The sequence below is a fragment of the Protomyctophum bolini genome (assembly GCF_963924005.1).
Source record: "Protomyctophum bolini genome assembly, chromosome: 7".
In the NCBI taxonomy this organism is placed as follows: domain Eukaryota; kingdom Metazoa; phylum Chordata; class Actinopteri; order Myctophiformes; family Myctophidae; genus Protomyctophum; species Protomyctophum bolini.
This window is the reverse complement of record NC_137868.1, coordinates 36967914-36981078: the sequence shown is the minus strand read 5'-3', so window position 1 is coordinate 36981078 and position 13165 is coordinate 36967914. Positions and strand designations below refer to the sequence as shown.

General features: G+C 47.0%; 1 protein-coding gene across 1 annotated transcript in view; it reads right to left on the bottom strand.

Moving 5' to 3' along the window:
- phactr4b (phosphatase and actin regulator 4b) overlaps positions 1 to 13165 on the bottom strand; it is a 31681-nt gene that overhangs the window by 17801 nt on the left and 715 nt on the right. The window contains exons 2-5 of the mRNA XM_080768307.1: positions 5275 to 5451; positions 3987 to 4067; positions 2967 to 3232; positions 2143 to 2500 (exon numbers count right to left, since the gene is read on the bottom strand). Of these exons, the coding sequence (XP_080624433.1) occupies positions 2143 to 2500; positions 2967 to 3232; positions 3987 to 4067; positions 5275 to 5451 (882 nt within the window). The remainder of the gene's footprint in view (positions 1 to 2142; positions 2501 to 2966; positions 3233 to 3986; positions 4068 to 5274; positions 5452 to 13165) is intronic.

The following is a 13165-nucleotide window of genomic DNA, read 5'->3' as shown; positions in this document are numbered from 1 at the left end:
TGTGTGTGTGTGTGTGTGTGTGTGTGTGTGTGTGTGTGTGTGTGTGTGTGTGTGTGTGTGTGTGGCGGAGGGGGGGGGGGGGGGGGAGAGAGAGAGGAGGGAGAGAAGAGAGAGAGGGAGACAGAGAGAGGGAGTGAGAGTAATGGAGAGAGAGAGAGAGAGATTGAGAGAGAAAGAGAAAGAGAGAAAGCGTAGAATAACTACTAATAGGAACTCAACTTGTGGAGACAAAGTGAGTTGTGTGTGTGTGTGTGTGTGTGTGTGTGTGTGTGTGTGTGTGTGGCACGATGGACGCCATTCAACAGGATAACTGACATCTAACAGGCGTGTAGTAGTAGGAGCAATATCATCCCCTCAAAGCGTAATGGCTTAAAGCTAAACCAATAAACGTCAGCTCCTCAGCACCCATTAGCAGCACCGAGCCCAACAGCATTGAAGCACTAAAAGGGCAGTAGTAATGGGCCTACTGATGTGGTGTCGCATTAATTAGGAGGAGCTAGCTAGGACGAGCTATTCCCTCTCCCTGTAGCTCTGGAATAGGACAGCGGTAGCTGGAGCAGAGCCCCTGGGAACATGGCCCCCGGGAGCCCAAAGACGGGTCTATATCTGGGGAGGACAGGACACGAAGACAGACAGACAGATAGCTACAACATATAAAGTGACGATTAATTGTCATACATATAACTGCGAATGACGATTTAATCCTTACCCCCCTTTAAAACCGTTCTAAAAGAGCACCTACTGACTTCAAGTTGTAACTGGCCCCTTCAAGTTATAACTGGCCCCAAGTTGTAACTGGCCCCAAGTTGTAACTGGCCCCCCATCATTATATATGTTTTTATTGTATATGTTTTTGCATACCGGTATTACTATATTATATATGTCTTTAAATGTCACGAGAGGTTTTATAAACATATTTTACCGCTTTTGTTTACATACTAATAGCGCTCGTTGGCTGTGTTTGTTTGGCTAGCAAACGGGTTAGCCATAGCCACATGATTGACAACAACGTCATCTGCTTTCCTACTATTGGTTGGTATGAACCAATCACCGAAGACCCATCCCATAAACTGCTGCCGTGGGGAGGGCTTTCAGTCTTGAATAATGAAGTGAAACTAAATAAAAATTCAATAAAAAGTCAGGCTAGGAAACAAGACCTTTAACTATCTAGAAATTGTTATTTTTATTAGAATTGTTATTACTGTTGCCATTATTAGCATATTGTTATGCCCTTTTTTTCATAGAAGACTTGTAATGGAATCAGACGTAGTGACTGAGAGCTTTAATCCATGCGTCATACGTTCAGTCAGTCTGCACATAACATTGGGGCCACATGATGGACCTCATGATGGCAGGAGGATCAGAATCATGGAGTATAGCCTCTTGTCTCCTCCAGGCTTTCCACAAGGCAGAGGAATGTCTGGCTTTCATTCTGAACTGACCAGTGCGATCTAGTCTAGGCCACGTGTGTGTGTGTGTGTGTGTGTATGTGTGTGTGTGTGTGTGTGTGTGTGTCTGTCTGTGCGGGGGGGGGGGGTAACCGGAGAGATAGGGAAACCGGAACACTCACCCCCAAAACACACTGGAAAAGGAAAGGAAAGGTACTATGTTTACCCAGGGTAACTGGACTAAGCTCAAGAACTTGTTTACAGCCAGGCCCTGCTCATAGAACATTTCATGGTAGAGGTTCAATGCCTTGTCCAAGGGCACTTCAGCGGTGGTAATTTTAACGTGCCAGTCCGGGGATACGAACTAGCGACCTTCCGATATCAAGACCGCTCCGCAAACCGTTCGGCCACCGCTGGCCCCCAGCCGTTCTTGTATGCAGTTAATAGTACGGTTTTCCTGAGGTTACGTTTAGGAACAGGGTAATGTTTAGGTATAGTTTCACTGAGGAATAGAGCGCCGAAGTCCTGACGTCACTCGCTCAGCCCCTGGTTCACGGAAGTACTTTCTCTATGGAGAATAACATGGGGTCCTGAACCCTCTACCGTTATTGACGTCAGACTTCGGTGCTCTATAGGGTTAGGTTTAGTCATAGTTTTGCTGAGGTTAGGAGTTCGCCGGATTAGACGAGCGTTCTTGAGCGTTCTATTGAGAGAAGAGGGGGGGGGGGGGGAGGGATGGGACGGCTCGGCTCACCTCTGCCGGTCCTTCCGTCCTCGGACGTGTGTCGGGTGAGGGTGGGCCTCCACTCCGCCTCGGGGGGCCGGGACCGCCTGCCGTCCTCCGACGGGGCCTTCTGCAGGTGGGGCCGTGACCTCTGGCCGTCCTCCGGGTGGAGCCTGCCTCCGCCTCCTCCTCCTCCACGCCGCCCAGTGTGGTGACCAGTGTCCTTCATGTCCCCCGGCCCCGGCTGTCCCTGCCACGCCATGTTGGACCTCCACTCGCCCTCTGCGTGCAGCGGTGGCACCGCCCGCGGCCCCACTCCCCCTCCTCCCCCTCCGCCTCCTCCTCGCCGCAGGTCCTCCTGCTGCAGCCCACCACCTCCTCTGTGACCCTGGAGCGGAGGGGTTAGGGGGGGTCAATACATAATCACCCTGGTTGCAATTATTATACAAAAGCATAAAAACGAGCAGATATACTATTTTACGTGCTTTTGGAATCCCCAAAATCCAAGTAAAAAAAAAAAAACATTAGAAAAAACACAAGAAGAAGAAGAAGTCTGAGACCCACTGATGAAATTGTCTCTGTCGGGTGGAAACCCCATGTCAAAATAATGACATTTTCAGGATTCAAATTGAAAAAAACCCAACAAAAGCAGCAAACCTACATGCTCAAAGCACGTCGCTTCACGCTACATTTCAAGCTTGTGGATCTGCTACTTTTAATACCGTGTGTGATCCGTGTGTGGTGCTGTAGGTCCCACAGCATCACACAGCATCTTTAATACCGTGTGTGGTGCTGTAGGTCCCACAGCATCACACAGCATCTGCCCGACAGCCAGGAAAATAATCAGATCTTACCTGGGGATGTCCACCCCGTCGGTCTGCTCCTGCGTCGGGATGATAGCGCCCCCTACGGTCCTCCTGTTGCTGCTGCTGCTGCTGTGCTATCCAGGCCTGGTTCATCCTGAAGTCAGGCTCCGAGGGCAGCTTGCCCTGGTTGCACGGGCTCCGCCCAACGCCGTGCCCGCCCCCGCCCCCACCCCCACCGCCGCCGCCCCCCACGGGCAGGGTGTGGCCGTTCTTCACGTAGGGCTGCTTGACGCTCTGCGCGTCGTCGGCCTCTGCTGCAGACAGAGAGACGTGAGTTAGAGAGTGAGAGACGCCCGAGTTAACGCAGGGCTTTTCCACCCTTTCTCATACTCCTCTATCTATTGGCCATTTGTGCCGCCGTTCGCCATCAGACCACCATCTGATGAGACGTAGCCTCTCAGACCCAAGACAGAATATTGTGTTGTCGACGGATAGGACTTTGTCCACAATTCCATGTTGTATTGAATGATGTGGTATCATAGGAGAGACAACAGGCAACATTCTCTCATTTTTTTAAGACTTCCTGTAAATTATGTAATGCAGATGTTTAACAATAATGTAACTCTTGCGAGTGTAAAATGAAACCAAATGGACCTGCATAACTGAAAAATCGTCATATAATTGGCCCTCTCTAATACTCATGATAATATGGTACCATTAGTTTCCTACTTGGTCTGTGTATCAGATGAAGGAGGGATGTGGACACAATTATTTTGATTTTTATTTACAATAGCTTCTATGGAATCCAAATGACTGAAATCAGGCTGAGATCTTTAATCCATGAGTGTGTGTGGCGGTGATGGACATGGAGAGAGAGAGAGAGAGAGAGAGAGCGAGAGAGAGAGAGAGCGAGAGAGAGCGAGAGAGAGAGAGAGAGAGAGAGAGCGAGAGAGAGAGAGAGCGAGAGAGAGCGAGAGAGAGAGAGAGAGAGAGAGAGCGAGAGAGAGAGAGAGAGAGAGAGAGAGAGAGAGAGAGCGAGAGAGAGCGAGAGAGAGAGAGAGAGACTACCATTGTCTGGGAGCTCCTTCAGCACTCCCTGTTCTATAAGCTCCTGTCGCGTTCGTCTCATCGACATCTGCCTCTCCAGAACTGCACCCACACGCACACACACACACACACACACACACACACCCACACACACACACACACCCACACACACACACAGATCTTCGGTCAGGCAGCGTCGCTGTGTGTTTCTGATCAGAAGCCTATTACCATTACTATTAACGCTGCCCCAAAATTACTGGCTTTTCAATGGAATTGTCTCTCGTCTCGATTAGGTTCAAGTGCACTGAGTGAACGCACTGAGTGAACGCACTGAGTGAACGCACTGAGTGAACGCACTGAGTGAACGCACTGAGTGAACGCACTGAGTGAACGCACTCCACGCATGGAGTGAACGCACTGAGTGAACGCACTCCACGCACAGAGTGAACGCACTGAGTGAACGCACGGAGTGAACGCACTGAGTGAACGCACAGAGTGAACGCACTGAGTGAACGCACTCCACGCACTGAGTGAACGCACTGAGTGAACGCACTGAGTGAACGCACTGAGTGAACGCACTGAGTGAACGCACTCCACGCACTGAGTGAACGCACTGAGTGAACGCACTGAGTGAACGCACTGAGAAAACGCACTGAGTGAACACACTGAGTGAACGCACTGAGTGAACGCACTGCGACGGCCAGAGGGGACACTGGGGGACAGCAAAACGGACTCACTAAGAAACTGTGATAAAAGGTAACACAGTGCTGGACGAAACAAACACAATGACATCATCTGAGGGGTGACAGGAAGAATGGGCACCTCAATATAGAATTATTTGGTTGAACATTCGACAATCCAGTGCCACAGGTGGATACCAGTTTTGGCCCTAGTTGCCACCGAAGCCCATTATAAACAAAAGAAAGAATTTGTAATTCTATTGTGCATGGAATGTGCATATAATCACCTGAACATCAGATTAGAGGAATTTTCAAAATTTGGATGAAGTAAAATCTGGATGTTTTTGAATTATTATTTTTATTTATTTTTAAGGCGTCATCAGGCGCCAGTGGCAACGAGGGCGTCACGGGAAAGGCGCCCAAGGGCGTTAAGGCCTCATATTTCTACAATTGCTGCAAATTGATACAAAACCTGTACATCCAATCATTTGGGGCATAAACAAGAAGTTGAACGGTAAATGTAAGTCTGATAATGATCCTACCATGCATGTTCAAATCATACTTTACATTAAAATAGTTTTTTTTACATTTTGGGCAATAAAGCAATTGATATATTGAGGTTGACCGACCTTCTGACGTCTCCTGGAACTTGTCGCTGCTCTTCTTCTTCCTCCACTTCCAGGGCTTGAAGATCTTGCCCAGGGTGGAGAACTTTCCCTTGCGCTTGGGGGGAGGGGTCCCGTCGCCCGTGCTGCCCCCCTCCCCTCCCTCCGGTGTGCCGTGCTGCTGCTGCTCAACTTCATCATCTGCAAGGGGGAGAGAGACAGAGAGAGACAGAGACAGAGAGAGAGCGAGAGAGAGAGAGAGAGAGAGACAGAGAGAGATGTAGGTTTTTAAAACCACTTGTAGTCCTAGTAAAAGGGACTTGAGCTGTAACTGTGCTGGCGTGGCAGTGACTCAGGAGGTAGAGTGGCCACTTGGGAACTAGAACGTTCCCAGTTGGATCCCCCAGGGTTGGTGTCAAAGTGTCCCTGAGCAAGACTCTGAACCCCTAATTGCTCCCGATGAGCAGGTCGGTGCCTCGCATGGCCGTCTATGTGTGAATGGGTTAATGTAATGGACTTGCACACTGTAAAGCGCATTGGATAGAGGCGCTATAAAAATGCGTTTTGAGCTTGTAGATTTAACATTTTTGCAGAGTGTTCCCCCAGAAAAGGCACAAAGTGGTTCAAAGTGGTTCAAGATTACGATGAATACAGGGTTAAGTGGTTAATCAATTTAGTGTTTAGATGTATTCATTGATATATATTTTTTAATAACTACTACGCGGTTATTTGTTTAACCATACAGTACACCATGCAAGCCGGTTATTGGTCCCAAATGTATTTGGTATATATTTCCAGTTAATTGCCTAGCCTCAGCTTGTACAGTAGATTAGCTATTTTCTGCGAAGACATCTAGAGTCCTTGGAAACTCGGTCAACTCAGTATGGGTATAACTTAAGTGGTTAAAAAAAACACTATTCCACAGCCTGGGAAGGGTCAGACTTCTTTGCACAATGTTGAAATTAATTTGGAATGTTCCTGATTTCCACGGAAATGCTCAAATTAGTAGCAAAAAGACAAGACAATAACGATCAAACTCTGTCTGCTGCCGTTGAACTCAAAATGTGTCTCAAATGTGTGAATCTGGTCTGCAAGTGCTGAAATGTCTACCATTTAGCCAATAAAAATCTTGAACTTCAGGTCAAAATTCATGTCAGAACCGGTGTCTAGGTGAGACATGACCTTTGACACGGAAATGTCACAATAGACTAGCAGGGAGACAAAACACATCCACCCCAATTGTATAAGTTATATTGCATTAACATACTAGTAGCATCCTAGTAGATATACAGTAAAAAAATAGCAGATATACAGTAAAAGCTCACTCCATACCACGTATATTGGATCTGTTATTTCTGAACATATTTGGAAAAGTGTTAATAAAAAGTGTTTTCTTAACACAGATCTTCTCTTCTAGTGGTCCCTGGCACACAGCATTGTCAGATGGAGGGTCCAAGCATAATATATAATTTTGGGGGTCCTTGACATGAAATTAACTGATTTAGAAGGCATTTGTAGAATCTGCCTCAGGTCTTAATGGGTTTGTGCATTTTTCTAACTTGGCTCTTGGAGAAAAGAAACAAATTGCGGTTTGGGGTTCGAGGCCACATGGCCGAGGCTTTGGCACGTCGTCATGACTACCACACACGCACAGCATTTCCAGAACAGAGCTGTATAGTTTTCTGGCCGATACGTGAACTAACCCTTCCCTGCCCTCTCGCTAAAGAGAGGGCAGCTTACATAGCAATCCCAAATCTTTAGGAAGCCTTTTCTTTTTTCAACCCTCTTCAACCCTAGCATCGGTAGAGACTCCCGTGTTCTCTGCCGATACCGGCGACAATACAGTAAGCCTCACCGACCGTCCTACATACTGATCGTGACAGCCCTAAGGAGAAGGAGAGCGTGTTCATTAAGGCCGTTATTTATGGGGGAGGCGGGGTGGCTGAGAATCATGAACTCCTCCACGGTCAACAGGGGGGGGGGGAGGGAGGGGTGGAGGAGGTGAGACCCCACGTCCGTTGGCTCCCTGCCAGAGCTTCCCACACTCCAGTGTTCACATTCCACAGGCGGGGGGGGGGGGGGGGGGGTCGCTTATCAGATATGGTAAGGGATCGTGGAGTACGGTGAACTGACCATTGATTGAGATTGACGATTTAACTGTGCTTTTGACATTGAACACCGTCTGGAACGTATGTAAATCATATCTGTCGGGCAGAAACCTCTTATCTCCATATTTTAACTCTTTACGACTTTTCCGTAAATGAATGCCCTACTACTTAATCATCATAATACTACTACTACTACAGCGCAGCGCCACACGAAAGCAGCAAAAGTAGCAGATTACGCTTGACAAGCGTCTGCTATTTTTGCTACTTTCTAAAGAAATGCTGTTACAAGTTTGCCTTTTAGGTTTTTGAAAACAAACATTGCACTGAGCATATATAACAAATACCATAAATATGCAAAGAAATGAATGACAATGACCGGTACCAATGATAAATAATGTACTAGCCAAAATGGTTGCGATGTGACGCATACAGTACACTCTGAACGTCTATTTACACTATTTTTCAACCGGTGAACTTACACATACACATTTTTCAATTCGGACGATCCGCAAGTGAGAATAATTGCCTCAAAGAATTGCCATCAGGACATTAGGTGACTGATTATGTAATAAGACATGACAGGCATATCCACACACACACTGTCTCACACACACACACACACACACACATTCCAATGGATACCAACGCAGCCCAAAGCTTTTCACAGAGAGCCTGCTGCTAAGGCCTGACCTGTGCTCTAAAGGGCCAGTGTGCCAGGCAGACTGACAGCTAACTGACATGCTGCTGAGCTGTGAGGGAGCCAGCTCTCCCAGGGCTGCAAGGGACCGCTGAACTCAGCAACAGTGCAGGCAGGGGGGAAGCAACCTATAGTACATTTTGTTACTGTCGGGCAGAAACATCTTATATTATTACAATTAGTATATATTCTAATTCTTTCATAAATGAATGCCCTATCATACTACAGTATCACTGTAGTATGTGTTTTGAGCTTGTGGATCTGCTATACTTTTGCTATTAAAAAAAGGGAGCCAGGGAGCATGCACACACCAGTGATGATGTCAATCTATGACTTGTCAACTACCTTTTCACTGACGAAAACTAAATAAAGACTAAACTATGATGACTATGATGAATTTTATTCAAAAGACTATGAACTATAAACTAAAGGCAGGTCAGAGAGAGAGAGAGAGAGAGAGAGAGAGAGAGAGAGAGAGAGAGAGAGAATGGGCCTGAGGAGGTATATGGAGCGCCCAGCCCTGTGCCTTACACAGGATGTCCTGGCGACAAGCAGGTTCCCACAACACAATTCTGGTCAAAACACACACAATGCCTGCTAAACCGACCCGACAGACAGACAGACAGACGGGCCTTCTGGACAAAATGCACTTATGTTTTTCAATGTAAATTGTGCAAAAAGAAAGTGCCAAACTGCCAACGACAAGAAAAACAACCAATTTTGACCGGAGGCTACTTCTAAAATTGCCTTAAATATACTGTAGCCTAGTTTTCTGATTGTGTTGCTAAGAAATCTCTCATCTATTCAGATCTTTCATAAATTAACGTCCTACTTGATCATACTACGGCATCACACAAAGGCATCAAAAGTAGCAGATCCACAAGCTCAGTTTTGATCTTGTAAATCTGCTACTTTTGAGTTTGAATCCTGAAAAAGTAACAGTTGTGGACATAGTGAGGTTTCTACCCGACAGAGCGACGATTTACAGTTATTACAGTATAGCTAAAATCTAAAAAGGACAAAAATGCTTTCCCGGACTGAATGGGTTAATAACGTCTGGCTTTCCTGTGCAAATATTTGGTGGACATGCACACACACACACACACACACACACACACGCACACACACACACACGCACGCATGCACGCACGCACGCACGCGCACGCAGTTCCAAACAGCTGACCAATGTGGTGCTGTGCCAGAAAAATAATAATAGTTGAACTTGAGGTGCTCTCTTCTCACTTGGACACACAATGCTTCACAGAGACCTCTCTCTACCTGGAAGAGGGACACACAATGCTTCACAGAGACCTCTCTCTACCTGGAAGAGGGACACACAATGCTTCACAGAGACCTCTCTCTACCTGGAAGAGGGACACACAATGCTTCACAGAGACCTCTCTCTACCTGGAAGAGGGACACACAATGCTTCACAGAGACCTCTCTCTACCTGGAAGAGGGACACACAATGCTTCACAGAGACCTCTCTCTACCTGGAAGAGGGACACAATGCTTCACAGAGACCTCTCTCTACCTGGAAGAGGGACACACAATGCTTCACAGAGACCTCTCTCTACCTGGAAGAGGGACACACAATGCTTCATAGAGACCTCTCTCTACCTGGAAGAGGGACACACAATGCTTCATAGAGACCTCTCTCTACCTGGAAGAGGGACACACAATGCTTCACAGAGACCTCTCTCTACCTGGAAGAGGGCTGCTGCTCAGTGTCCAGCTTCGACGGCGGCGGGACTTGAGGCAGCATGCCATGGAGGAAAGGCCCTCAAACCTCCTGAACTCCTGAACGGATAGATCCCCCAGAGGCACAGCATTCACAGGGACGGTTAAAACCACTTATATCCAAAAGAAGAAAGAAGCCAGGAGCTTTTTAGAAGCACCGCTCAAACTACAGCAGAGGATGCTGACTGAGCTCGGGGGGCAGCAGTGTGTGTGTGTGTGTGTGTCTACTCCGAAACCATGGAAATCCAAGCCCCTAATGGCACGGCAGAAACTTGAGAATCCAGCCCAGCTGACAAAACATCCACATTATTATGCATCTCTTAAAAAGGCAGGCAGCTCCTTCGTCTCTGATCCACCAACGGAGCCCAGAGTTCTCCTACAGGAGCAGCAGCAGCCTCTGGACGGAGTGAAGAGTGCCGATTCAGCTCCAGCTGAAAAGCACTGGTCAAGGGCAGGGCTAAAGGTCCTGGCAGGGATAGGGTCCTGGTCCAGGGCAGGGATAAGTAAGGTCCTGGCAGTGCCAGCCAGGCTATAGCACGCTGCCACCGGTGATCGCTCCTGGCCCGGTTGGCGATCGCAGAGAGAGAGAGAGAGAGCTCGATCCAAACGAATGGAGGCTCGCTCCGCATGGGGAAAGACAAATAACTTGACCTTATCTCGAGAAGGCTCGTTACGTATACAGTGCGGCGGCTAATTGACTGTATATATATATATATATTCGACCGCCGCATCCGGCTCAGGAAAAAGGAATCTTGAGGGAGGCCCCTCCTGGCTCGATAAAGCTGGCCTGGCTATGCTGCTGACTGAGGTGGGCTCCTACTTCACGGATAGCGGCGAGGGAGGCAGTTCTGTCATGTCATTGTCTCACAGAGTGGAGGTCCAGTGTGGGTAGCGAGGCTCTGGCTGCAGCTGTGTGACTCTGGAACAGGGGGTGGGTGGAGGTGGAGGTGGGGGGGGGGGGTCAGGCTGGAAACACAGAGAGGAAACGGTACTCCACCCAGAGAACAAAGACAACCTCTTCCCCTCGCGCTAACACAACACAGTCACACACACACACACACACACACACACACACACAGTGTACAGCACCGCAGGGCACTGGATGTACGTATATACGGATAAAACAGTTGCCGCAAGCTTGTATCTTGTACTGTTCGACTAGCCAAAGTATAGGGGGTTAAAAGAGTTTGCCAGGGACCCCTGGAACCCCCTCAAGAATCCCCTGCCTCATGGGCGTCTCCGGAGTGAGCACACTTTTGAATACTAGCTGGTGTCATAGTGGCAGCTTATTGAGGCCGACAACATTCAGACTCAGAGGAGGTTTGGATTGTGAACGCGACTCAAGAGGTTCCGTCATCAGTATTCAGTTCACACGCTCCTATCAGTGTCTTTTTTACTTAGATAAGGCTTTCCTCCAATCAGGAAACCGGGGCCAGACATGACAGACAGGGAGGGGGAGGGGGTGCTGCTGCAGTTAGGACCTCCCTTTCGGAGCCACGCCTACTACACCCTTCTGTCAGTCATCTCCCACACGTACCCCTCCACTAAGTGCCCTTTCAGGACGGAGCGGAGCTCCATGATTCAGTGAGTGACACACTTAAGATCTGAAATTGGTAGTTCTCAAACTTGTGATTTTTCAGAAATCGCAGTAGTATAGGCTACATGCTCGCATTGTGCTTTGCTGCTATTTTCCAAAACAAAACCAACCATCTAAAATGACACAGATGCATAGCTAGTTTTAATGGGTTAAACCCCGGCATTTTGCATTCTATCTGTGGGAAAACGTATAAACCGCACAGCGCAACAAGCTTTTCGATCGGCTATTTTCCTGCCAAGATATTTAGTGTGGACTACTAGCACAATAACAGAAAAGTCAGTAGAGAGAGCCCTGAGGGACTCCGGCCAACCCAATTGAATTAGTTTAATTGGTTAATAGACGTTGTTAAGGGCCCCATTCACCCTGCCAGTCAGTCAGTCATTCTGCCACCCATCCTGTCAGTCCGTTATTCTGCCACCCATCTTGTCAGCTATTCTGCCACCCATCCTGTCAGTCAGTCTGTCTGTCTGTCTGTCAGTCAGTCAGTATCCCTTACATAAGAGTCAGCTTCAGCAGGATGCAACAGTTGGGAAATACCTCCATCCACGTACATGTAGCCTGTACATCACTGCACTGCACTGCACTGGCGCCAGCTGGCATTATGACATGTAATCTGCTTGATTGGAGGCACACAGAGGTCACACTACAGTGGTGGCTTCTCATGGGATCTTGCATACTTAAATGAATAGGGTAAAGTAAGTGATATTTGGTTAGTTTTTGTTAAAAAAATGAAAAGCTCTACATTCTGATAGTAATTATTGCTATAGAGTGGTTGTTCAGTAACAGTCTGCCTGTCTCACCAACTCTTTAATAAACAGAAGAAAGAAAATTCAGGTGGGTTACAAATAATGTATCCTCTTAAATTATAGTGTTTCAGTTCCAATTTTGTCTATTTTGCTAATTTCTTTGTGTCATCACTACACTTCTTGTAGGAGTTTATCTCATCTGATTGGAGCAAATCTGTGTGTTGTAAAGAGCTAAAGAGACAGGGAAGACAACTGTTACTGAACAAATTTACTCAACAGCCATGATTACTATTGGAATATAGAGCTACTGTATTTAACACTGGTTTTAACAAGAAACATGATGCACCATTGAAATGAATGCACCATTGAAATAAACATTGAACTACAGACAAACATTAAACCTGTATACAGTAGGAGGGGATAGCGCCCCTCAAAAATAAAAAGGAATTAAACTTGGTGAGTGTGTTCATTGTTCAGGGAATACATTTGTTGTATATTGATGTGGTTGATGGGTTATTTTCTATGCCATACTGTACATGTCATTTTCTCCCCGTCTACATATTTATTTGCCACAGCAGATTCTTAATTGACGGATTACAGGCTTTGTCCTCGTATGAGATAAAGATCTCACTCCATCAAAAATAATGCAGAAAATTGGCTGAAACCAACGCAGACAGACACAAGCCTACTTTCCTGCTAATCTCGTCAGTGAAATATATTTGTTGACAGACAGACAGACAGACAGACAGACAGGGGGTGGAACCCTTACGGTTCTGTACAGACCTGTGTAACAAATGGGACCAACGTGTTGTACAACATGGGACCAAATGCCCCCTTATACTCTTTAGAGAAACAATCGTATCAAATACTGTAACAGATCTGCTACTTTTGATACTTTTGTGTGATCAAGTGGAGCGTTAACTTTACGAAAAAGGGAGATAGGAGGTTTCTGCTCGACAGCAACGATATCAAACTGGTGGTCCTTCAAAAGAAAAACACTTGAATGAGAATCACTGATTTAACATTC